General features: G+C 47.3%; 1 protein-coding gene across 5 annotated transcripts in view; it reads right to left on the bottom strand.

Annotated features, from left to right (window-relative positions):
* LOC135548655 (homeobox protein cut-like 1) overlaps nt 1-27,138 on the bottom strand; it is a 250,386-nt gene that overhangs the window by 27,555 nt on the left and 195,693 nt on the right. The window contains exons 9-20 of one of the 5 annotated variants that reach the window (XM_064978472.1): nt 25,301-25,349; nt 22,310-22,603; nt 21,153-21,211; nt 19,624-19,672; nt 19,435-19,528; nt 11,658-12,443; nt 9,023-9,103; nt 5,898-5,999; nt 5,344-5,433; nt 4,366-4,871; nt 3,203-3,580; nt 1,350-1,509 (exon numbers count right to left, since the gene is read on the bottom strand). In XM_064978472.1, coding sequence (XP_064834544.1) covers nt 1,350-1,509; nt 3,203-3,580; nt 4,366-4,871; nt 5,344-5,433; nt 5,898-5,999; nt 9,023-9,103; nt 11,658-12,443; nt 19,435-19,528; nt 19,624-19,672; nt 21,153-21,211; nt 22,310-22,603; nt 25,301-25,349 — 2,648 coding nt within the window. The remainder of the gene's footprint in view (nt 1-1,349; nt 1,510-3,202; nt 3,581-4,365; nt 4,872-5,343; nt 5,434-5,897; nt 6,000-9,022; nt 9,104-11,657; nt 12,444-19,434; nt 19,529-19,623; nt 19,673-21,152; nt 21,212-22,309; nt 22,604-25,300; nt 25,350-27,138) is intronic. The other 4 variants (XM_064978476.1, XM_064978475.1, XM_064978473.1 and 1 more) reach the window with 4 other exon arrangements.

Genomic DNA, 27,138 nt, shown 5'->3' with positions numbered 1-27,138 from the left:
GTTGACAATGCATGTCAGAACAAAAACCAAGCAATGAGGTTGAAGGAATTGTCTGTAGAGCTTCGAGACAGGATTGTGTCTCGTCACGGTATCTCTGTGCATTCAAATTGCCATCGAAAAAATGCAATTGTGTTTGTTGTCCGTAGCTTATGCCTACCCCATACCTTAAACCCACCATGGGGCACTCTGTTCACAACGTTTACATCAGCAAACTGCTCGCCCACACGAAGCCGTACACGTGGTCTGCGGTTGTGAGGCCGGATGGACAGCGGCTTATGGTAGAGAAATTAACATTACATTTTCTGACAACTGCTCCGCCTGACATTACTGTAGTCAGCATGCCAACTGCACTGTCCCTCAAAACTTGATACATTAGTGGCATTGTGTTGTGTGACAAAACTGCACATTTTAGTGTCCTTTTATTGTCCCCAGCACAAGGTGCACCTGTGTAATGATCATGCTGTTTAATCAGCTTCTTGATATGGTACACCTGTCAGGTGGATGGATTATCTTGGCAAAGGAGAAATGCTCACTAACAGGAATGTAAACAAATGTGTGCACAATATTTTTGAGAAATAATATTTTTGCTCCGATTAAACATTTCTGGGATCTTTTATTTCAGCTCATTTAATGAAACATGGGACCAACACTTTACATGTTGTGTTCATATTTTTGTTCTGTATACTTTAGTTTCTTGTTGCAAACAGGACGCATGTTTTGGATTTTTCTTATTCTGTACAGGCTTCCTTCTTCTGTGTACACATGTACCTTGTGGTCGGCCCTGTAGGTGCAGTACGTTCCAGCAGTGTGTGTGTATGCCTGGTGTGCATGTCCAGTGTGTGTGTGTTTACCTTGTGGTTGGCCCTGTAGGTGCAGTACGTTCCAGCAGTGTGTGTGTATGCCTGGTGTGCATGTCCAGTGTGTGTGTGTTTACCTTGTGGCTGGCCCTGTAGGTGCAGTACGTTCCAGCAGTGTGTGTGTATGCCTGGTGTACATGTCCAGTGTGTGTGTGTTTACCTTGTGGCTGGCTCTGTAGGTGCAGTACGTTCCAGCAGTGTGTGTGTATGCCTGGTGTGCATGTCCAGTGTGTGTGTGTTTACCTTGTGGCTGTCCCTGTAGGTGCAGTACGTTCCAGCAGTGTGTGTGTATGCCTGGTGTGCATGTCCAGTGTGTGTGTGTTTACCTTGTGGTCGGCCCTGTAGGTGCAGTACGTTCCAGCAGTGTGTGTGTATGCCTGGTGTGCATGTCCAGTGTGTGTGTGTTTACCTTGTGGCTGGCCCTGTAGGTGCAGTACGTTCCAGCAGTGTGTGTGTATGCCTGGTGTGCATGTCCAGTGTGTGTGTGTTTACCTTGTGGCTGGCCCTGTAAGGGCAGGACATTCTGGCCCAGCTCTCCATTGAGCCAGAGCTGCATGCGTATGAAGGGCTCCCGGCCCTTCTGGGTCAGCTTGCTCCAGGGCTTGGGCCTGGACAGCATGTCGCTCACACTGCCCTGAGACAGGCCCAGCACCTGTAACACGCACGTACACACAGACAGACACACATACGTAAGTCAATAAATATTTTTATATATCTGAGCACGCCATCACAGTAAAACAACACAAATGTGTAAGTACACTGCTCAGAACACATGACAGAATAAAGCATAATATTAGCTACAGTAATCAAACAAAAAGATAGAGTTAAAAAGAAACAATTGTCCTTACTGTACATTGCATATCGACAATTGGTCAATTCCATGCCAGCATGGCCCGAAAATATCTTCCTTCTGGAAATTCTCACATAGAAACTTTATTGGGATGAAGGATGTTTTTGTACGCTTTTTACATTTCTAACAGCATTTTTGAGAAAATCATGATGAAAGTGGTAAGACCCAATGATCCGTGAACGGCACATGACATAGACAACCCCTTGGTGTCAACATACTCCTAATAGTGAGCGCTAAATTATGGAATATTGCTACATTCTGAAATACAATGTTACTCATGAATTTATCCAACATTAAAACTATAAATATCTCAAAAGCACCCTTTTTTTTGTTGACTTTCTTCATTTTTATGCATATTGTTTTAAACAATATAATCTATAAGTACATCACATTTTCAGAGTGGGCTTTCTGCTACTTTTAAAGTTATGATACATTTTATCACCACCACCAAAACAGTGAATGGGAAAATGGGTTCAAAGCCAACTCCCTCTGCTGGTGATTTGCTGAATGTACAATCCTACAGGAGGGCTGTGATTGGTTAATGACCTATAATGTCATTTCTATGTATAAAATGGGTCATATCATTAACAGTAACAGAGAGTCACTCTGGAAATGAAATGTGTTTGAAGAGTATATTGTTTGAATAAATTCATGTGATACATTTTATTTCATATATAGACATACTGCATATTTGAGAGCACACTACAAGAAGTATAATGACACCAATATGTTGTCTGTATCATGCACGATTTCAATGACCAAAGGGTCTTACAGGAGGCATGTACATGTCTAAAAAAGGCCTAGAATAGCCTCTTGACTTTCGTCATGATTTCTCCCCCAAAAATGCTGATACAAATGTAAAACACATGTTAAACACCCCCCCCCCAAAATGAAGTTATTATCTGAGAATTGCCAGAACAATCTGTGATACCAAAATATTTTCGGGACATGCTGGCATGTAATCACCCAATTACAAACACTCATGCACTGAGATCATGCACTTATTCCTTCAAACCACTGAGATCTGTACTGTACACCCTGACACCATCTGCTTTAGTTTGTACCAACAGGGTGTATAAAGGAGTTTTTGTTGGGAGGAATCCTGGTTGGCAGCCCAATGCTATTAACTAGCTGAGTGCTGAGAGAGACACAGGCTTAGATGTGTTTTAAATGGATGTGACAACTGAAGCTTAAGAGGATCACATACGTTTTATGTCAAAGGTGACGGTTTCCTGTTTACACACAAATCTATTTACACACGTATGAATGGATTCATTAAGCAAACACACTATAACAGAGAGCTGAGCTAGCATAGGACACCCAGTTTTGAAATGTGCTGACTGAGGGTGGAGGGCAGTTGGGCGGAAATGACAGGAAGGGAGAGAGGCAAGTGCAGCAGTATTACAGGGGGGGGGATGTGAGTTGACGCTATACTGGCGCAGGATGGGTATATCAGGCAGTATAAGGACATGGGGCGGTAGGGTGTCTTGCACACCTTCTCTCCAAAGATGCGCTGGCAGATGCCGTTCTTGGCCAGCTTGTCTTTGACCTGCTGCGTGAGCTCTGCCGTGTCCACCTCTTGGTACATGTAGAACTCGTACTGCTCAGGAGTGAGCGGCGCCACCACAGGCTTGGCTTGTTTGACTGCGGGGGTCAACAGGGACCCCAGAGGCCCCAAGCTTAGGGGAGAGAGACTGCTCTGGGGTGTGTCGGCGCGGCTGGGCCCCTGGGTTTTGGTGCCCCCGCCAGGCTCAGAGCTGGCCTGGGAGTACGGGGACTCGGCCCGGGGCCAGTCCTTCCAGTAGTCCAAGGAAGAGATGGAGACGGAGGAGGGTGCCAGCACCGAGGATGAGCCGGCCAGCCGGGGAGGCTTCTGGCGGAGACACAGAGAGGCACAGTCAGTGGGGAAGTGGGGATGGGGCTGGCCACTAAAGGCTAACAGCTAATTGCTAATGGCACAGTCACTGTGGAGGTAGGGCGCTAACCTCTAACGCTAACGTGAAGCTGTCGCCGGCTATGAATAGGCATGAGTGGAAGGTAGGTGGCTTCTCTTCCCCCTATAAAGAAGTAGGACACAGCCACTGTCATTGAATGGATCCAGGGAGAGTATGTGGAGCAGAAGATAGGGGGGAGAGAGTATGGCGATGATTTCAATGTTGTGAAGAAACGTAGCTCCCATGAGTTGCTGGGTTAGGCCATGTTCTGCCTCTGAGAGCTGCGAGCCTAACATCCGGTTTGTGGTGTCGACATGGACCTCACACACACATACGCACTCCGAGCACCTCGTCCTGAGTGGAGCAGCTGCACGCTACAGATGAACATAGACAATGGCCCTCTGTCTTCTAATACCACTTTCCAGATACATTTCAGTTGCACAAGGGCTGTGTCAGAAGCTGATTTGAGTGATGGCAACCAACAAAAACGACAGTAGTGCAAAACAAATCTCAGCAGTTTAAGGAGAAGTAGCTAACAACTTACACGGACAGCATGTATATGTTCCATCAGAGGGAATGAGCCTTGTGTGTAGAACAGTGATGAGTTATAATGATATGACACATTCTCAAAACATTTTGAACATTGTGGCTGGCCCACCGTGGTTCGGAGGTGAGAGAGAGGTCATGAAGGCAGAGAGTGTGTGTGGTATTAATGTTATTGTACCTCCTTGCTGTCCTCCTGACTACGCACATCGTCATTCAGGCTTGCCGTGGCTCCCTGCCCCCCGGGGTGCATACTGCTCCACCATTGATCCCTCCAGGAGCCTCGCCCCTGCTTGGTCCCACCATCCATTAGCAACCCTCCTCCTCCCCCGCCTTCTCCCACCACTTCTCCTGCCTCCTTCTTCACCATGGCAGAGTGGAAATCCAGGAGGGAGGAGGGAGATGAGGTTGGGGGGATGGAGGGCTTCTTGAGGGAGAGGGCCAGGGGCGAGTAGGAGGCCGGGAGGATTGGCGCGCCCAGGAGTTTGGGGGAGAGCAGGGCCAGGTCGGAGGGGCCCATGGAGGATGCTTTGAGGATGGGCTCTAGGGCGGCCTGCTGGGCCTCCATCTCTCTCCTTGCCTGCTCTAGGATGGAGCGGATGGTCTCGTCTGAGCTGGAGGATCCCCCTGAGCCGATACCACCTCCACCACCACCAATGCTGGACGAGGGAGGGGGCTGGGATGAGTCTACAGCAGGGAGAGACAGAGAGGATAGACATCATCAGACAAGGCTACGAACGCCATCTGCACTCAAACTCAAATGACGCTCCATGGCCACACTGTTTGAAGTAGAGAAGAATTCTGTGAGGTTTGGGATTTTCTGTTTGATGTCTGAAGTTCAAAACAAAAGGAAAATGTAACATTTGAAAATAAGTGATTTCTTGTGAAGTCTTATAAACATATTCTAAGTGCTTGATAATTTATACAATAACAGTCCATCACTTAAGAATTTCAATACAGCCACATTTGTCTTTCTAATGTGTTTGAGGCTAAAATAACTGCTCCCTAGTAGAACCATATCTCTTAGATTTAAGACATGGACGGTCAAGGAAATGTATTCTCCCTCCCTGACAGAAAAAGGTGGTCTTGCAGTCTGTACTTGGTTTGTATATTCCCGGTGTGGGGCCACACAGTGTGTAAGGTTAAATCCATTCCTCACCAAGTCTGAGACTTTGTGCATATTTTGCAAAATAGTTGCCCATGCCTCGGGGGTAACCTGTCTGTCGTCGCTGTCTGTCCTCCACACCATCTGTAGTGGGTGGCACGGCGTCAAGAGGGGGTTAGCACGAGGGACATCTCTTAGACATTCTAAAGGCAGTGTATGGGGCAGTCACTAGCACGGTTTGGCATTAGTTACGGCATCGGTCATTTCAGAATAATTGTATGACCAATAAGATACAAATGGGGAAAGCTTGAGTCAACCACATCACATCCTAATGTATGTTCATCCACTTCACGGGCTGTATGAGGTCAAAACCCTGGGAAGGAAACTCTTTATACTGTAAATGCCCAGCATCCCTATAATTTCTGTACAAGGGGCATGCAGTGTGGTATGAGGGTTGGGGGTCAGACAAGAAGCATCAGACAACTAAACTATACAGCAGGTTTGAAGTTGGGTTGAGGTAAATTATTTTAGCTCTATCAATAGATAGAAAATCTAACCAGCTCCTGCTGTAGAGTCGTGTCTGTCAGAGAGAGAGAGCAGCCACTCACCAGCCTTCTGAACCTGCAGCTCTCTCTTGGCCTGTTCCAGGATGGACTTGATGGCCTCATCTGAGCCACTCTCCGAGGTGCGGATCCGCGTGGTGATGTTACCTAGGGAAGGGCAAAAAAGGTCAGGGGTCAATGGACTGTACCAAAGGGAGGCAACGGGGGTGATAAAACCTTTGGGTAATTAATATACAGTACCTTCGGAAGGTATTCAGACCCCTAGACTTTTTCCACATTTTGTTATATTACATTTGTTACATTATTCTTAGATTTAAAAAATAAATAAAAAATCCTCAGCAATCTACAAACACTACCCCATAAGGACAAAGCGAAATCAAGCGTAGACGTTTTTGCAAATGTATTAAAAATAAAAAACATTATTTACATAAGTATTCAGCCCTTTTGCTATGAGACTAGATATTGAGCTCAGATGCACCCGGTTTCCATTGATCATCCTTGAGAGGTTTCTACAACTTGATTGGAGTGGACCTGTTGTAAATGTAATTGATTGGACATGATTTGGAAAGGCACACACCTGTCTATATAAAGTCCCACAGTTGACAGTGCATGTCAGAGAAAGAAAACCAAGCCACGAGGTTGTCCGTAGAATTGTCCGTAGAACTCCAAGACAGGATTGTGTCGAAACACAGATCCGGGGAAGGGTACCAAAACATGTCTGCCGCATTGAAGGTCCCCAAGAACACAATCCATCATTCTTAAATAGAAGAAGTTTAGAACCACCAAGACTTCCTAGAGCTGGCCGCCCGGCCAAACTGAGCAATCAAGGGAGAAGGGTCTTGGTAAGGGAGGTGACCAAGAACCTGATGGTCACTCTGACAGAGCTCCAGTGTTCCTCTGTGGAGATGGGAGAACATTCCAGAAGGACAACCATCTCTGCAACACTCCACCAATCAGGTCTTTATGGTAGAGTGGCCAGACGGAAGCCACTCCTCAGTTAAAGGCACATGAAAGACTGCTTCGCTTAGAGTTCGCCAAAAGACTCAAAAACAAGATTCTCTGGTCTGATGAAACCAAGATTGAACTCTATGCCTGAATTCCAAGCATCACGCCGGGAGGAAACCTGGCACCATCCCTATGGTGAAGCATGGTGGTGGTAGCATCATGCTGTGGGAATGTTTTTAAGCGGCAGGGACTGGGAGACTAGTCAGGATCGAGGCAGAGAGATCCTTGATGAAATCTACTACAGAGCGCTCAGGACCTCAGACTCAGGTGAAGGTTCACTTTCCAACAGGATAATGACCCTAAGTATACAGCCAAGACAACGCAGGAGTGGCTTCGAGAAAAGTCTCTGAATGTCCTTGAGTTGCCCAGCCAGAGCCCGATCAAACATCTCTGGAGAGACCTGAAAATAGCAACCTGACAGAGTTTGAGAGGATCTTCAGAGAAGAATGTGAGAAACTCCCCAAATACAGGTGTGCCAAGTTTGTAGTGTCATACCCAAGAAGACTAGATGCTGTAATTGCTGCCGAAGATGCTTCAACAAAGTACTTCTGTAAATGTGATTTCAGTTTTTATTTTGTATAAATTAGCAAAAATGTCTAAAAACCTGTTTTTGCTTTGTCATTATGGGATATTGTGTGTAGAGTGATGAGGGGAAAAAATATTTAAGCCATTTTAGAATAAGGCTTTAACGTAACAACATGTAGAAAAAGTCAAGGGGTCTGAATACTTCCCGACGGCACTCTGTTGCTAGTACTTTACTTTTGACTACAGTATGTCACAGGTTCACAGTCATAACATAGCCAGTGAAATCTAAAGCTGAATGTTTGGAGTTAGAGAAAAGTGCTACTTTTCCAATAAATATCCAGTAAAAATGTCTCAAGTTTGAGTCTACTGACTGTCTCGTGTCTAAAAGGAACCAAAGGTGACGTTGAACCTTCTCCTTCAGTGAGTTCTGACATCAAACCCCCATGGCTCACCCTGGCAACAGCACCAGTGTGTGTCTGCCGGCAATACTCTCCTGGGGGCTCCCTTTACAACACAGCTCAATCCTGTTAACACAAGAGGCCACGGCTACACATGTTCCTCATGAGCGCTGAACAGAACACTTCCAGCAGCCAGCCAGCCAGCTACCCTACGCAACAATGGAAAACAGACTTTGGAGAGACTCCATAAGAAACACAAGACCTGGTGTTTTGGATGGGCTTCAGCAGTGAGGGCTAATTGCTGTTTGGAGCTAAACATGGAGGGGCCTGACTAACGCGGCTCCCGAGCTTCCCGGCTTCCTCGCTCTCATTTGTCCTGAGTGAGTGGTCAGAGTAATTGGGCAAGGTCGCGCTCGCTCATGTGTGTGAGTGAGGGGGGGAGCAGCTGGGTACAGGGGGTGAACTGGAAGTAAATCATGACAAAAAAGGGGTCAGACAGGGCAAGGATGGGGGACTCCGTAAGCCCCCTCCCCCAAGCACGTTCTAACTCACACACATACACAGTGATATACACACACGCACAACCATGGTGGTGTACAGGCACAGCTGCCGGGTCATGGGGACAGGATGTTATTATGTTTTTCTAAGGACCTCTGTTTTTAAAGTTGGACAGTTTTGTCAAGGCCACCACTGCCTGTGAAGGAAAAGGGGTTGAAAATGATTGTGTATGTGGCCTTCCGAAGTGCCAAACTGCATGTAAGCACCACACCCATGGCCATTTTCATAAGGCATGAAACACTGCATGGGTTTGGGGAAAGTACATAGCAAAGCATATAAAGGAGCTTTTTAAAGCCTAAATTAGACAAGTGAGGTTTCGCCCTGATGGCAGACAGGGAGAGGTTGCGTGGGCTGGTTTGGACTGAACGTTTTAAGACGCACCCTATGCGTGGAAAGGGTGCCTTTATAACCCCCTTCACGTGTGCCTCATCCCGTTTTTTTCGCCTGAGGTAGAATGTGTCCTTAACCACAGATTTAGGATCAGATAAACCAACCCCTTAATGGGGAAGAAAAAAGATTTGACTGACCCTGTATCAGTGGTTAGGCTAAACATCAACCTCCTCCCTTTATTTTCAACCAGACTCCAGGCCAGAAGTGGTAGAGTGACTTTGACAATGGCTAAATGACACAACAAATTAACCAAAACACTAAACCAACCACGATATGGGAAGGCAAAGAACAGACCTGGCCTCGAGGAGCCTTCGGAGCCGGTTCTTCGCTTCGGAACCTCCTGAAACACTCTGTTCAGGTTCTGGCCTGGGTTCTCTGTTGGAAAACAAGTGGCGACAGATAAGATAAGTGTCAGAACCCTGCACTGCCACATGGCGGTGGATATAACCCCTAGGAACAGATCTAAGATCAGCTTACTCTCCCTAAATCCAAACTGGTAGAGTGAAAACGCTAAATTGACAATTGATCAGTGTCTAGGAGCAGCTTCATTCTACTCAAATTCAGACAGGATATGGTGGTGGTAGTCAGGGCCGTAGCTATATAGAGCTATAGATCTACAATTACTAGACCAACTCCTCAACATCTAGTCATCTGAGCAAAAACCCTAACATTTGGGCAAAACCAATTCAACAAGGACAAAGCTTTTAAGTGACTTACTTAAGAACAAAATGGTTCAATATGTCAGAATACAATGCCTGGAAACGCACACATGCTCTTTGTTAACACTTTGGCCAAAGTAATACACACAGTAGTAGGTAACAGTATCTTATTGTCCAACAGCCAGAAACAAAAGTGGATTGAAGACCACTCTAGACAGTCTTAAACTGCCTTCTGAGAACCCTTGAGTCAACCCACATGTTCTACCATTCAAACCCACATGTCAAACTCTCCACATATTCGAGAACAGACATTGATGGGGATTTGGACTCACTGGACCGTGAGTTGTGGGTTCAGTTATTGAGAACATAAATGATTGAAATGGAACAGAACTACTAGCTACAGTGCATAAGAACCACATTACATTTCTCCCCAACATGATTCTATTAAACTTCTGTTGGACTTCTCCCCTGGGCCGACAGGTTTGGTGCTTGCTGCCAGACCAACTCCTTGAAGCCCGTCCAAACAAGTACAATAGACAAGAGTGCAGAGCAACAGTATGCACATTCATCTACACTCACTACTCTGCTTTAACACAGAGGGGAACAAATTTCGCCTTAGCGCAAACTTTCACATCACCCCTGCCCTGACTGCCAAGTGGGCCTGTGCCGTTTAACGCGGAGAGTCTTGACTGCGGTCGTGTTTCCTAATACCCCGTCTGTTTCTCCTCGCTCTCGTCCAGGGCTGCTGACGGCAGCAGCTCTCATCTGGCCTTGTGACGCTACTGACTGAGCACCAAGTTCCAAATGTATCAGTTCCTCACCCAGAGACAGAAAGAGAGAGAGCAGAGGAACAGACACAGCCAGAGGGATGGATACAAAGAGATCAAGAGATTTACGGGGGGGGGGGGAGTCTGAAGGAAAGAGAGAGAGCAAAGAGGAGAAATATGGAGTCATTTAATAGGAACCCAATGTACAGGTTGGCGTTTTGTAATCTGTCTCAAATTTGACGTAATTGCTTGTGAAAGTGTCCGCATTATGAGCAGTTTGGGTTGAAGAATGAGGGCTTTGCGGCAGGGGGCGCAGCTACAGTCTGAGTCGCCGTGTGTACTGTCACTACTGTGGGGCATGCTTTCTTCGAAGACTTAAAGCACTATCCTCAGAACATCCTGTTCTGCATGACGGGCACAAACACACTCCACACCCCTCTGCACCACTGCCTGTCCAGACATGCATGTTATTGACTGCTGTTTGAGCCTATTCAGACAGATCTTCCTCTGCAATCTGACGGGATCAGCTTGCCTCCCACTCACTGACTCAACAGTACAGGCTGCATTCCCAAGCAGCAAGTGGCAATGTGCCATTTAAGACGGTAACAAAATCAATAGCAAAAAGCAGTGGGCCGACAGCGCTAAGTGATGGAACCCTGAGTGGCGCGTGACGATGACATCTTGATAGACTAGCTTGCAAATGCTCCCTCCCTCTACTGGGTTTGATTCCTGGGGCGGTTGCTATGACAACAGGCAAAAGACGATAACAACGGAAAGGGAACATGTCTGCGAGGTTAATCTGGGCATTTTAGCAGGCGACATGACTGGCGTCAGGAGCGATAAAGATCGCTGTCCATTCATCAAGGGCCCGGGCTATGGCCACACTGCTGAAGTGTGGGGGGGGACATCTAAAGGTCTGTTAAAGAGACAGCGCTACCACCAGTGACCAAAAATGCCCCCATTTGTGAGGTCAAAGGTTTAAGGTTAGGGTCATGCACTAACTGAGGATCACATTGAACGAGGACGTTCTGAAGTTTGTATTTTGCTAATTTGAATAGCATCAGTGTGTCTGACAACATTCAATGTACCATTCAGCACCAATTTTCCCATTGAGTACATATATTTGTGGGATAGCACAGCAGGACCATACTGAAGCTACTGTAACACAGAAACAGAACACCTGCCTGAACCTGAGGCTGTTCTACTAGCCTCGCATGCAGCCTAATCTCGCGTGTTTACATGACTGGAATCAGTGGTAATCAGTCTGGTAAATACGAGGTTACCGTTCTATACTCATCAGAAATATCTCACCTAGGAATTGGAACTTGATGTGTGATGCAAAGCACCTGGAGGCAAAGACATCACTAAAATATGTGTGTATGTGCTCAGCTGTGTGTGTATGTGCTCAGCTGTGTGTGTGTGTGTGTGTGTGTGTGTGTGTGTGTGTGTAAGCAGTTGATGTGTGCTGTGTGAAGTGTGTGTATACATTTCTGTCAGTCTCACCTCTCTGCCTCCCCTGGATGCTGCGCAGTGCCAGAATGTTCTGCTCGTCAGACAGGAACTGCCTCATCTTGTGGAAGGGCTCCTTGCCCCGGATGGTCAGCTTGTTCCAGGGCTTGGGCCTGGCCAGTATCTCACTGACCGAGCCCTGGGACAACCCCAGCACGTAGTGGCCGAAGATCCTCTGCCCGATGTTGTGCTTGATCAGCTGCTCCTTGACCTGACGCGCTATCTCAGACGTGTCCATGTCTTCGCCTTCCGAGACGCTCCCCGCCCCTTCTGACTGGCTGGGCGAGGGGGCGAGGCCGTTGACATCCGGGCTGCCCGCTGACGGGTGCTGGGATTGCGACTGCAAAGACTGATGGGGTGGTAAGGGGCTGGCTGAAAGGGAGTTATGGGTGGGGTAGTTGGAAGAGGAGAAGAGCAGGGCCTGGCCGGAGGCGGACACGGAGTCCTGCAGGGCTTTGGAGTAAAAGGTCTGCATGAGCTGGCGCTGCAGCAGGGAGTTGAGCACCACCTTGCCCCCCAGGGGGAAAGCAGTGCCTGCCGACGCCAGAGAGGAGGGGTTGAAGAAGTCCTGCCCACCCAGCCCGCCACTCGTGGGCGAGAAGTGGTGTGTGCCATTGGCGGCAGTGACAGGGGTGGTGTCGGAGGAACCACCTGAGCCAGTGCGCAGGAGGAGCTGAGAGGAGGGAGGGGGAGGGGAGCCCTTCAAGTTGGTGCCCATGGGTGTGGTGCAGAGACGCTGTTGTCCCTCTGATGACTCTTTGACCTTTCGATCTCTCAAACCTGTGTAGCCAGACAAAACATGACACAGATCAATACATCATGTGGCATCAACAAAGTCCAAAATAAAAACAGTGGAGTAGCATAACATTAGAGTGGAGAGGCACTCATGGAGTGTGTGTATTTTCCAGTTGGGCTTCTGGCTGTGGAAAGGGACACTGAGCAGTAGTGAAGGGAAGCATCTGGCAGGCATGTCCCAGGATTAGGACACATGCAAAGATGCCTAGCTTACCTGCTGTGTGGTGTATGCCCTGCCTACCCTCCTTTAACCTGCCTCTGCATCTCACCATCTCCAGGCCACCACTCACTAAAGGTAGAGTTGGGATTCGCATATTTCATGGTGGGTTAACCTCAGTGGTGTGTGTGCCTGTGGTGTGTTCATCAGAATGTGGGGACAGGGGCCTTCCGGGTGGCGCAGGGCACTGCATTGCAGTGCTAGCTGTGTCACCAGAGACTCTGGGTTCGCGCCCAGGCTCTGTTGCAGCCGGCTGCGACCGGGAGGCCTGTGGGGCAACGCACAATTGGCCGAGCGTCGTCCGGTTTGGCCAGTAGGTATATCATTGTCTCATCGCGCACCAGCGACTCCTGTGGCGGGCCGGGTGCAGTGCGCGCTAACCAGGTCGCCAGGTGCACAGTGTTTCCTCCGACACATTGGTGCGGCTGGCTTCCGGGTTGGATGTGCGCTGTGTTAAGACCTTTGTCTCCCCCGAGCCCGTACGGGAGTTGTAGCGATGAGACAAGATAGTAACTACTAACAATTGGACACCACGAAATTGGGGAGAAAAGGAAAAGAATGTGGGGCCAGGAGCAACATTGACTATTAAGCAATGATAAACAATGACTGCCAAGCATTAATTGCTCTTCACGTACTTTTCCTTGTGCGCTTTGATTAATGTCAGGTATAGCCATAGGCCCAACACCATTGCAAAAGAGGAACACAACATTGAGTTATTCTCATGAAACTGATAACATGTTACAATCATTAACATGAATTAATCCAAAATCACATTGAGAAATAACCAAGTAAGATGCCGGTTCGACCTGTATCCAAACAGCATTTTTGGTTTCACAGACATGATCTGGTAGGACAACGAGAGATCCCATTAGGAATACAAATGAAATGCTTCATTTTCGAGGGCGGTGGAGGGAGGGAGGAGACCCTTAAGCCAATTGGGATGACATTTCCCGAGCGACCGAGTGGTAAAGAGCACATTGGTAGGAGAGACTAACGGGGCTTCATTAGCATACTGGATCACTTTGTCTCCAACAGCGTCTGACCTCCAGTGGCCCCCTTCTCCTCGCCCAGGGTGGGCTGCACTCTGCCCTCCACTACCCACGCCCCCCAACACGCAACTGCAATCTGTGTTGTCACAGATGCACTACCCAAACAGCCCTGGGATGCAAGCAAACTGACCTTAACCCGTAAAGATGAGATGCAGCCTCGGTACCTGTTTGTCTAGTTAGCAGGGGTCGGTACCTGTTTGTCTAGTTAGAGACCCCACAGCCTGTGGTGTGGTTAGAGACCCCTAGCCTGTGGTGTGGTTAGAGACCCCCAGCCTGTGGTGTGGTTAGAGACCCCTAGCCTGTGGTGTGGTTAGAGACCCCTAGCCTGTGGTGTGGTTAGAGACCCCTAGCCGGTGGTGTGGGTAGAGACCCCCAGCCTGTGGTGTGGTTAGAGACCCCTAGCCGGTGGTGTGGGTAGAGACCCCTAGCCTGTGGTGTGGTTAGAGACCCCCAGCCTGTGGTGTGGTTAGAGACCCCATAGCCTGTGGTGTGGTTAGAGACCCCTAGCCGGTGGTGTGGGTAGAGACCCCTAGCCTGTGGTGTGGTTAGAGACCCCCAGCCTGTGGTGTGGTTAGAGACCCCATAGCCTGTGGTGTGGTTAGAGACCCCTAGCCGGTGGTGTGGGTAGAGACCCCTAGCCTGTGGTGTGGTTAGAGACCCCTAGCCTGTGGTGTGGTTAGAGACCCCCAGCCTGTGGTGTGGTTAGAGACCCCTAGCCGGTGGTGTGGGTAGAGACCCCTAGCCTGTGGTGTGGTTAGAGACCCCTAGCCTGTGGTGTGGTTAGAGACCCCACAGCCTGTGGTGTGGTTAGAGACCCCCAGCCTGTGGTGTGGTTAGAGACCCCATAGCCTGTGGTGTGGTTAGAGACCCCTAGCCGGTGGTGTGGGTAGAGACCCCTAGCCTGTGGTGTGGTTAGAGACCCCCAGCCTGTGGTGTGGTTAGAGACCCCATAGCCTGTGGTGTGGTTAGAGACCCCTAGCCGGTGGTGTGGTTAGAGACCCCTAGCCTGTGGTGTGGTTAGAGACCCCTAGCCTGTGGTGTGGTTAGAGACCCCTAGCCGGTGGTGTGGTTAGAGACCCCTAGCCTGTGGTGTGGTTAGAGACCCCCAGCCTGTGGTGTGGTTAGAGACCCCTAGCCTGTGGTGTGGTTAGAGACCCCCAGCCTGTGGTGTGGGTAGAGACCCCTAGCCTGTGGTGTGGTTAGGGACCCCTAGCCTGTGGTGTGGGTAGAGACCCCCAGCCTGTGGTGTGGTTAGAGACCCCTAGCCTGTGGTGTGGGTAGAGACCCCAGCCTGTGGTGTGGTTAGAGACCCCCAGCCTGTGGTGTGGGTAGAGACCCCTAGCCTGTGGTGTGGTTAGGGACCCCTAGCCTGTGGTGTGGGTAGAGACCTCATAGCCTGTGGTGTGGTTAGAGACCCCTAGCCGGTGGTGTGGGTAGAGACCCCTAGCCTGTGGTGTGGTTAGAGACCCCCAGCCTGTGGTGTGGTTAGAGACCCCTAGCCGGTGGTGTGGTTAGAGACCCCCAGCCTGTGGTGTGGTTAGAGACCTCATAGCCTGTGGTGTGGTTAGAGACCCCTAGCCGGTGGTGTGGGTAGAGACCCCTAGCCTGTGGTGTGGTTAGAGACCCCTAGCCTGTGGTGTGGGTAGAGACCTCATAGCCTGTGGTGTGGTTAGAGACCCCTAGCCGGTGGTGTGGTTAGAGACCCCCAGCCTGTGGTGTGGTTAGAGACCCCCAGCCTGTGGTGTGGTTAGAGACCCCTAGCCTGTGGTGTGGTTAGAGACCCCTAGCCTGTGGTGTGGTTAGGGACCCCTAGCCTGTGGTGTGGGTAGAGACCTCATAGCCTGTGGTGTGGTTAGAGACCCCTAGCCGGTGGTGTGGTTAGAGACCCCTAGCCTGTGGTGTGGTTAGAGACCCCACAGCCTGTGGTGTGGTTAGAGACCCCTAGCCTGTGGTGTGGTTAGAGACCCCTAGCCGGTGGTGTGGTTAGAGACCCCTAGCCTGTGGTGTGGTTAGAGACCCCTAGCCGGTGGTGTGGTTAGAGACCCCTAGCCTGTGGTGTGGTTAGAGACCCCTAGCCGGTGGTGTGGTTAGAGACCCCTAGCCTGTGGTGTGGGTAGAGACCCCCAGCCTGTGGTGTGGGTAGAGACCCCTAGCCTGTGGTGTGGTTAGAGACCCCTAGCCGGTGGTGTGGTTAGAGACCCCTAGCCTGTGGTGTGGGTAGAGACCCCCAGCCTGTGGTGTGGGTAGAGACCCACAGCCTGTGGTGTGGTTAGAGACCCCCAGCCTGTGGTGTGGTTAGAGACCCCTAGCCTGTGGTGTGGGTAGAGACCCCCAGCCTGTGGTGTGGTTAGAGACCCCTAGCCTGTGGTGTGGTTAGAGACCCCTAGCCGGTGGTGTGGTTAGAGACCCCTAGCCTGTGGTGTGGGTAGAGACCCCCAGCCTGTGGTGTGGGTAGAGACCCACAGCCTGTGGTGTGGTTAGAGACCCCCAGCCGGTGGTGTGGGTAGAGACCCCTAGCCTGTGGTGTGGTTAGAGACCCCTAGCCTGTGGTGTGGTTAGAGACCCCCAGCCTGTGGTGTGGTTAGAGACCCCATAGCCTGTGGTGTGGTTAGGTCATTTTTTGGCGAGGTCAAATCTTGGAGTTTAGGGTAAAATAAACTTTAGGGAGAGATTTTAAAAGAGAATAATGAGGTAAACAGAACAGAAAGCTAAAGCTCTCCAAAGTGAGCTATTTTTCTTCAACTGAAAAAAGGCAAACTGATCACCAGCAGGTGTAAAACTAGTACCAAAATGTTGGTATTGCACACCAAGGACCTACAAGTCCCCGATCTTTTCATCTCCAGAGTCTAAGCAGTTGGGTAGCAGATGTAAAGTCAAGGCGTTTAGAGAAATGGAGATAACAAGGAACTTCAAAAAGTGATCCTGTTGAAATGTATTAGAGAAAATGTTACAGTATCTCTCAAATCCCCCTGTTTAAAGGGCTGATTCTCTGAATGAGATAAATTGAGAATCCAGACAAGACGAGGACCGCGCTGAGGAAGCAGCAGCACTTCAATCTTAATGGTGTGAGCAGACTGTCTGCATCGAACCCTTCAATTCAAATCTATTATACATTAACGGGCCAGACAGATTTTTTTTTTCTTTGTATCAAACGTGGGAGTGTGCCAATGGAAACAGTTGACACATTCTTTAGAAGTGTGTCTCTATACTTGTAGAAAAGAAAAAGCTCCAAGAGAGATAACCGTCTTTCCATTGAGTCTAACAGTCTCTTCTTTTGCTGGCGGAGATAGCTGGCACTGCTTCCTGTTTGACTACTGGACTTCCTGTCTATATAACCCCTCTAGGCGACTGACAGAGTAAAGAAACAAAAGGACTGTGTGTCCTTTTAAGTTTGAAGCACCCTGGCACACACACAGAGGCACAGGCCCATGAAGGCTAATGATGTACTTTTTCTCCCCATTACAGTCTGGTCTGGGGTAACTTCAGCTCAGACAATGTGTACACTATCAAAAAGCTCTCTGTGACAGATATCCTTCAGTCTCAGGATTGTAGACAAGGAGACTTAACAGATGAAAAAAGCCATTAAGTTTGTGAGTTTGTGTGTTTATGAGGGTACGTCTATGGGTCTGTGTAAGGCCACTGAATATGGGGTATGCGGTTCAAAGAGCTGGCATGTCGGGACAAGAGAGGACGATAAGGGATCACAGATCACAGGTGGAATACTAGGGCTCTGTGTATCATTGAATTAGGCTCAATGAGTTCAACAAAACATCAGCCATCTCTTTGTAAACAACTCTATCAGTGCTTACGGGCCTGTTCTGTACCAGCCTGGGAATAAGACCTTGACAGAGGGCAGTTCACACCAGGAATTGACTTTGTGGTTGAGTCTACAGGTATATCACAAAGAAAAAAACTGCTGATATCTGATTGGCTGTTCTGATACTGGTTAACCCTTTACACTTGTGGAAATTGGCCTATAGGGCTATTTTTAAATGTTTATTTTACAGAATAAATATGAAATGCATAACACTGGTAGAAAGTGAAAAGGAACCATTTGGAGATCATGGGGAAATGATTCACCAGACAGGACTATATCCAGACATCACACTGTTGACATGATGCGCATTTTACATTCACTCTACTTTTGCACCGCATTTGTTAATATCAAAATCTGAAAACACTCTGGATACATTCAGTAACATCTGGGGTAGGTGCAACATAAGACAACAAACAAAGACAAAGGGAACTGATGTCAATGCACTTTGATGACTCAAAGAAGAGTCTTCAACTATAAGGTGTAGTATTTAGCTCTCCTAGCTGTGCCGTTGAGGGTAACTAGAGCAAGCGCACTTAGTTGTTTTGGTTGGAAAACAACCTGGCATCCCCGCCATCACACAATTACTGTTGTTGCACACGGTCCATTATAAATCGCAATCTGGGTCAGGTGGTCATCATGTGAAGGCTTGTTCTATTGCCAACCTGACTAGCTAAGTTATAAAATACGATATTACAGTGTTAGGCTTTCACAATGAAATTTAGGGAAACAGATTGTAATTTTGTAACGAATAGAAATGAGTGATGAGTGCATTCAGGTGTGAGTGCCGGAGCGAATAGTCGAACATAGCCTCATTCTGGGTATGATGCCATGTCATCTTGTAACAATTTCAACAATTTTAACGGAGTTACAGTTCATAAGGAAATCAGTCAATTTAAATAAATAAATTAGGCCCTAATCTATGGATTTCACATGACTGGGCAGGGGTGCAGCTGTGGAAAGGCCCACCCTGTTGGTAGCCAGGCCCAGCCAATCAAAACGAGTTTTTCTCCACAAAATACTACTCAGTTTCATCAGCTTTCCAGGTGATGAAGAAGCCAGATGTGGAGGTCCTAGGCTGGCGTGGTTACACATGGTCTGCGGTTGTGAGGCCGGTTGGACGTACTGCCAAATTCTCTAAAACGACGGTTGGAGGTGGCTTATGGTAGAGAAATTAACATTCAATTCTCTGGCAACAGCTCTCGTGGACATTCCTGCAGTCCGCATGCCAATTGCACTCTCCCTCAAAACTTGGAGACATCTGTGGCATTGTATTGTGTGACAAAACTGCACATTTTAGAGTGGACTTTTATTGTCCCCAGCATAAGGTGCACCTGTGTAATGAGCATGCAGTTTAATCAGCTTCTTGATATGCAACACAGGAGGATGGATTATCTTGGCAAAGGAGAAAAGCTCACTAACAGGGAACACTAACGTCAGTTGGCAAAGAATATGCGTGTCTGTGTCCGCGTGTGTCTGTGTCCGCGTGTGTCTGTGTCCGCGTGGGTCTGTGTCCGCGTGGGTCTGTGTCCGCGTGTGTATGTGTCCGCGTGTGTCTGTGTCCGCGTGTGTCTGTGTCCGCGTGTGTCTGTGTCCGCGTGTGTCTGTGTCCGCGTGTGTCTGTGTCCGCGCGTGTCTGTGTCCGCGCGTGTCTGTGTCCGCGTGTGTCTGTGTCCGCGCGTGTCTGTGTCCGCGCGTGTCTGTGTATGTCCGTGTCTGTGTATGCGCGTGTCTGTGTATGCGCGTGTCTGTGTATGCGCGTGTCTGTGTATGCGCGTGTCTGTGTCCGCGCGTGTCTGTGTCCGCGCGTGTCTGTGTCCGCGCGTGTCTGTGTATGTCCGTGTCTGTGTATGTCCGTGTCTGTGTATGCGCGTGTTGGTGGCTTGAAGGACTCACTACTCAGCTCACTGTTGTTCAGGCGCAGGGAGGAGCTCTCAGAATGCAGGCCTCGACTCTTCTCCAACAACAACTCCAGAGGCTTCTTAGAGTCCTGACACAGAGTACATTGTTAAACATTGTTTTGATAAGATATACTGTCTAAATATTGTTCAAATCCAACTCAAATGCAACATTCAGCCTCCATACCTGTGCTGAAGAGTAGTTAGAAGAGCTGAACTCTACTGACTTGCGGAAACTGTAAAGCAAACAAGGGAAAATGGATCACTTGATTACTGCACCCACTACAAAAAGGAGATCACAAATAGACACAGCACCATAGGACTGAAATATATCTGCTACCAGCCCCAGAGAATATCTAAATCAGCGGCAGGCAGAGGCAAAGCGATACGTCACAAAGAGAGTCGGCTCAATACAAGTCCTTCCCTCCTCTCTGACCATTGAAATCTGATAATGCAATGAAATCCTTAGAGCCAATCATAGTAATTAAAATGGGTTATTCAATCATGTGCTGGGTGCCAATTGGATTCCAGGCGATATTATCTATAAAGGAAAAAGCGTCTATGAAAAGGTTGGGAGGCAAATAAAGACACTTTGGTCTATTAGGAGAGGAATGCTTCCCTTTGGGATTCCAGGCGGATATCAATACAAATTCACACAAACCGCTCTTTGGCTGACCATCATAGTGGCTCGGAAAACTCTGACAAACAGAACCATTCACTGATACTACCTTTATAACTTCTTCCAATTGGGGAAATAATGCCTGGAAATCCAGTTACCAAATTAATGTCCAGACGGCCCCTTTCTCAGATGAACGGAGATTGTTAAATCCTGGCAGGACAACGCCCCAGTTCCCTAAACATGGGCAATTATCTTATCTGCCAAACTTAACATTGTCAGCCTTCTTGTTACTGGCTTGGACCGAGATAACACACAACACAACACCAAACAACGGAAGAAACTCTTCACCGTCTTGAGATGCCAGACCAGAAATGCTAGAGCTTTATACAAACCACTGCCATAAAAACAAAATACGCAGCAATAAAGCGAAGGACATGAATGTTGTTAATGAGTGAAGATTAAAAATGACATTTAGCATAACAGATTTCCTTGGTTTATTCAACCTTTTTTATATTAACAAATGTAATTTACTGAGCTAACGTACACAATATATTTCCCAACTGCAATCAATGGTTTCAAAAGAGTTACCTTTAAAAGTAGCTCTACTTTTAAAAGAAACAAGACCATGTCAATAAACCCACATGTGGGGAGAAAGCATCCCAGTACATACCCCTTTAATGAGTCTACAGCACAGCCATGTTAGCATCCCATCTCCAGAACTCAAAACATCCAAGTCAGATAAGAAAGCAGTGGCAAACAGAGGTTGAACGTAAAGGCCCACTGTCCTATCAAACTAGCTTCTCTGATAAGCACTACCAGTGCTTAGCCAATAATACTCGGACTCTACGCATCCACATTCAAGGGCTAAATCTAAAGGTTAATGATAGTCTTGAGGGTGGTTTGGCAGAGTGTCCAAATGGCTTTAGAGTGAATCCGTACCGACCCGACCTTGGACGAAGCCACGTCTTACATACTTGCACCGGTGTCATCACAAGTTTAGGCTCGGAATGAATTTATCCTGGTTAATTTGTATGGTTTATTGAACTGACGCCTGTGGCTGAGAGGAGGAAAGGCAGACAGAGGGAAAATGAATTAACCTGAGCTCTTTCTTGATGCCTTCGTAGTCTGCCTGCTCCTGCAGTTTCTCCTCCAGTTGCTGAGTGGAGAGAGAGACACTTTGTTACTCTCAAAGTAGCAAGGACCAATGCATTGGGAAGCAAACATTTGGAGAGTCAATGTAACATCTTATCCCCCCCCCCCCCAAAAAAAAAAAAACTTGCACTTGTCTTTTCCTACCAGCACCGACTTTGCTGACTTCTTTATTGAGGAGAAATGTACTACAACTGTGATGTGGCTGTGTCAACTAGTTATCTTAGGTGAGACAGACAGTCGCTCTGTATAAGAGAGTCTGCTAAATAACTCAAATGTAAATGTAGAATAAGTTCGAGGAGTCCCAGTGTATTAGCATGTGCACGTTTTAGATAGCTCAGTGCATTGGAACATGTACATAACAACTCTACTCATTTGTCTTTCTGCAGTCTCTAAAAACACATCCCTGTGCAGCTACACTTGTCTCGACAAATTCCAATAGAGAAGCTCTACAGCAGAGGTAGGCAACTACAAAAGTCCTAATTGTATATATCAAAAATAAATCACCCCGAGGCCGGTTTTGGCCCACGGACCGCCTGTTGCCAACCCCTGCTCTACAGTCTCTGTGCATAAAGCTCACTGTGTATGACATGTCTGTTCAGTCTCCATGGATACAAAGACGTGTCAGTCAAGTCCTAAATGTAGAGTATTGTGTGAGGTGCCCTCCAGAGTTCAGTAAAACCACTGTGACGTTTAAGGAGAGAGGGTTCAGGGCTATGCATTAGTCAGAGGGTCCTGACATGTTTCATTTGTAAATGACTGTTTTTCTGAGTTCAAGCTGAAAGGTAGAGCTTATCTTGTGCACAATATCGAAATGCATTAACGGGATGCACATGGACGCATTATATAAGTACTACTGACAACTGCAGCTTTTCTTACCATGGCACACAGTGTGGTTAGGCTTACTCTTCATAACTGACTAATGTACGGGACTAACCAGGGCCCTCAGTGTTATGGGACTAACCAGGGCCCTCAGTGTTATGGGACTAACCAGGGCCCTCAGTGTTATGGGACTAACCAGGGCCCTCAGTGTTATGGGACTAACCAGGGCCCTCAGTGTTATGGGACTAACCAGGGCCCCTGGAGGTGGTGTGACAGGTCTGACCTTGAGTGAGCTCTCCTTGGTGCTGAGCTGCTGCTCCAGCTGGCTGATTTGCGAGGCCGAGTTCTCACGGACGTTGGCCAGGCTGGCCTGCAGTCTCTGCACGTCCTCAGCCAAGTGCAGTACCTCCCGCTCCTTTGCGTTCAGCTCCACCTCCAGACTGGAGCGTGACAGAACCTCTAAGGCTTGCTCCATGTCAGGGGCCTTCTGGATCTGTGTGGCAAGCTGGAGAGACTTGTTGGCGGAGGTCAGCTGTTCCCGAAGAGCCTCTGCTTCCCTCTCCGCTACATCCGCTCTCTGAAGGAGAGAGAGAGTCAAGTTTCCCCACTATCCCACCATTCGCTGTCAAGTACTGTCTATAGACAACCATAAGATAAATCACTGTAGGTCTCAAGCCATTCTTCAAGGACCAAATCTAAAGTTGAGATCTGCTAATACAACCTACATGTTTGTTTGATAGACATTTATTTATGATTTGTGCTAAAGTTTGTGATTCACACACACACACACACACACACACACACACACACACACACACACACACACACACACACACACACACACACACACACACACACACACACACACACACACACACACACACACACGTCTCCAGTTCCAAGATAGAACATTAAGTACAGAATTTAGACCCACAGCGATTTCTTTGTCATGGTTGTGTAATACATGCATACCCCCCTCCATCAGACAATCTCTGACCCACAAAAGAAGACAAGGGGGAGAAGAACACAAGGCATCCTAATGGCTCATTACATGTTGAAGGTGCTTAAACATTCAACCTTTAGATATATCAGGAGCTAAAGCCTTCATCTTTATGGAATTATGGAGATGTAGCATTTTTCAGGCGGCTAAATTATTCCAAAAGTTTGGGTAATGAGGGCGCCATTTCATATAATGACAAATAATTGTTTTGGGTGATTCTATTTACAAATTCTAATCAGCAGGCGCATTTTAATTTTGTGGTAGCCAGAGAAAAACAAGGTCAGCAGACACACAGTAAAACCTTCAGGGAGATTTTACTTGTAAGTGTAGGTGTAGACTAAAGTATATTGAAATGTGATGAAAACAGATACCCATACATTTCTAAATATACTTTCAAACAATACCATTTAACAGTGTGCACTACAGAAACATGTTTCTCTTCCATTGTCTCTCGCATATACACTGTTACACAGCTACATGACCATGATTGGAAGTGCTTGTAACACCATTTATAGCGTGATGGAATGGCACTGCAACTTGCCCAGTCATTGGGAGGGGAGTGAATGAAGTGTCGTCTGTAGAAGGCTGACACCAGCGATCCCCCCCCCCACCCCCCCCCCACCACCACTCTGTCTCTCTGATAGCAGATATGAGGAGTGTGCGTCTGCTGCGCCGAGGCGGATGAGACGGGTGATTACAAGAACAAAGTGACAGCGAGTGCGTGTGCACACACAGACACACCGTGCGGATCCACAGACGGGTGAGGAGAAGAACAGGAGCATGACAGCTGATAAGGGGAGACACGCGCCCAGAGTGGTACAGCTGACGGCATGACACCGTACTGCGGGATGGGGCCTCCTCTGTCTTGTGAAGGGCGGGCATGCCATAACTGGCATGTCATAGTGGGCTACAGTTGAAAATGACTGAGTTAGCCCTGCTAAGTGAAGACCTACCTGTACAAAAAGGAAATCCTGGTGCTGGAGTGTTTCAGGTACTGGAGGGTTTTGTTCCAACCATGTCACCTGACAACTAATCACCTCACCAACTGAGCTAATAGATCAACATCAGTGATTGGCTTATTTCCAACTACCTGGGCCAAGACTCACAAAACATTTCAAACACAAAAATGTTTTTTAAAAATTCTTAAAAAGATAGTTCGTAAGTACAACTCCTCAAAAATGTTTTAAGATTGTTTTTCTTACAAACTTCTCAAATATTTTCTTACAAAATTCTTAACTATCTTCTTAAGATCATTTTGCTAGGCAACCAATCTAGCTTGCTATCTAGCTAGCAATCATGTTAGCATATTTCTTACTGATATTATACTGCTCTAAAAAATGTTTTGGGTTTAAAATAATCAATTCTGAAACTTTCAGATGAAGTGTGTGAGTGAATGAAACATGTTCAATTGCTTTTATTATCTTAGTCTCTCATTGCCCTGAGTTGAAGATGAGGGTTTAGCCATCTTGGAATTAAGAACATTTCCAAGAAGAAATCCATTAACTTCATTTTCAAGAATCTAATTTCTTCTGAACTTTGTACTTAATTGGAAACATAAGAAATAATGCAAGAACATTTCCAATAACCTTTTTGAGGAATAGCAACTTTGCTTAACTGTCTTCATAAGTCTATAGTTAAGGAAATAATTGCAGTCTTGTGAATCAGTCCCTGGTCTCCAGCAGTCAACATTAACTCCATGCCAACCTGCTTGGATGACACACACAAACGGAACGCGTTCACATTCTAACTAATCTGATATAAACAAGATCACATGGTAACGGCTACGGCGATAGTTTTCAACTGCAGACCCAAAGCCCATATAGAGTAATTACACTGCCGCGCATTATTTTGCCTTGACTTCTTGGCTGATATCAAAGGGTCGTCTCAGTGTAAATAATGGCTAATCACCACCGTGATGTGTCTGGGCGAAAAACATGGAGAAATACATTAAAGGAGGCCAAAGATAGAGGCAACGCCAGATTAGTCACACTGCAGAGCCTCTAATAGTGCAGTCTTTGTGTGCCTTCATTGTTATTCAAGAGGCTAGTTTCACTTAGATATATTTCCTTTCTCATATGATATTTCTCATACTTCAGTATGTTACATACTTTGTGGAACAACATGTGGAATGCATTTGAAACAGAGCAACTCCTGTATCAAGCCGCTTATTCAGATACATTGAAACTAAGGCCAAAGGGTGTAAGAGTAGTATGTCTGTTTGAATCCTTTGATAGGATGGTTGTGAAGAGGTGTTAAAAACAGCCAGGGACTCACCTGATTGGCTCTCTCCAGGTCTGACATCACCACCTCAATCTCATTGGCCCTGCAGGAAGAAGAGGCACGCAATCAACAAGGAGGCAAACAACAATAGGCTTGGCACACAAGCAACAAGAGAAGTGCTCACGAGTGGGACTGAGTGTTTGCATGCCCTGTAACGTTCTGTAGGTGCATTTCCACACAATTGTGTACACATGTATACAATGTATATTTACATCCATGACTGGATTCTTACTGTGCAATATGTTCCTACTGTGTGTGTGTGTGTGTGTGTGTGTGTGTGTGTGTGTGAGAGTGTGAGAGAGAGAGCGCGCCGTCCTCCAGAGTTGGCTTGCTGCTTGTTGCCTTTCCCCCTGGCCTGTCCCATTAAGCCCCTCTCAATTACACCCTAATCCTGCAGTCTCCCACCCTGCCGCTGGGTCCCTTCCTGAGCCACGCGGACAAGCCCTGCCGTAAAACAGAGGGATTACACTAATATCGTCTTAATACACACTGATCTCATATCATATTTTTCCATTATGTTTAGCGCCGGGCTCAAGCTCACAAATGGCTTTCGGCTTCGGTGTTTATTCACATCTCTCCATGCTTAACCCCAGGGTTAAAGGGACGCTCCAAGGGTTAGTATTATCCCCCACTTTGTGCTCCTCCGCCAGCCACTGGACTAGTGTTCATAGTGACTCAATAGATTTACTAGAGTCCGAATTGAATGTGCACGTTTGAATTTGACATTGATATTCACTTTTCGGCAATAGGGGAACAGGTGTTAAATTCACTCCAGCCAATAGAAACACTTGTCAGCCAACTGCAAGTGTGTGAGAGTGTTTGTTGGGACGACGGTGGTGCTTCCACCCTTGTTTTTTAATTACCCAGTAATTACCCCAGCCAGTCAGAATTGCAGGGCTCCAGATAACAGTCTCCTCTCAGTGGGCCCCCTACATTTAGGCAGGCTCAGGCTTTAGCACCGCTGGCACGCCGAGTGGAGCCAAATGTTGCCATGCTTAATTTAATGGCAACATCTAATTACAGATAATAACGTTTAAATGCTTTTAATGATGTAAATTGGGTTTCGCGTCACATTTTAAGTGCACGGCATATTTGTAATGAGCGGGGATTATCATTGAGATGCATTGTTGTTAATAGTACACTGGAGATCAACTGCTTCTATAAAACATTGCAATGCCATACCGATACTGCTGATTGAGATAGGGCAATAAACAAATAGTGTTGTGGATGGAAACGACACACACGGGCCAATACAACCCCCTGGCTGCAGTTCAAATCATATAACATTACCTGTCCTCCACTGTTCAAAGCATCCTGCATTTGAACAACACAATCCAATTGGAAAAGCTGCTGGAGAGAAATACAAGGGAAAAGCTTTCCCAACCAGTCGGTATTGAGATATTAACTAGATAGCCAGGTATAAACAGTGTGTGCTGCTCTTGATACTAATGCAACCCAAATAGCTTTGGAATTTGATAGTTCAATCAAGGTACAGATGCAAAGTATTATTAAATACCTTTGGATTTGCCTGGATTTGAGAATTAGGGAAAGGAAATGCTGCAGTAATGCAGAGTGGAGGATCAGTGATTAGGTTTAGAGGGAAACATTATATGCATTACCAGCGTGTGATCTGTGATCATGGCACCGTTGCACAATCCCCCTAACCGAAGAACGCAAATGAGTATGTCGGAAAATCAGGAATCCCTGATAATCAGGAATCTAAGGCTGAGACTTAGGGATGTAGAGCAGACAGGCAGCACCTTGTATGGAACTTGCCTTGGCTGCAACCGTGCCGAGGTCTGGGAACCCACAACATCCCCACACAGTAGTCC

Source organism: Oncorhynchus masou, chromosome 11, assembly GCF_036934945.1.
Source record: "Oncorhynchus masou masou isolate Uvic2021 chromosome 11, UVic_Omas_1.1, whole genome shotgun sequence".
In the NCBI taxonomy this organism is placed as follows: domain Eukaryota; kingdom Metazoa; phylum Chordata; class Actinopteri; order Salmoniformes; family Salmonidae; genus Oncorhynchus; species Oncorhynchus masou.
The sequence above is the reverse complement of the archived record's forward strand: the minus strand, read 5'-3'. Positions and strand labels throughout refer to the sequence as shown.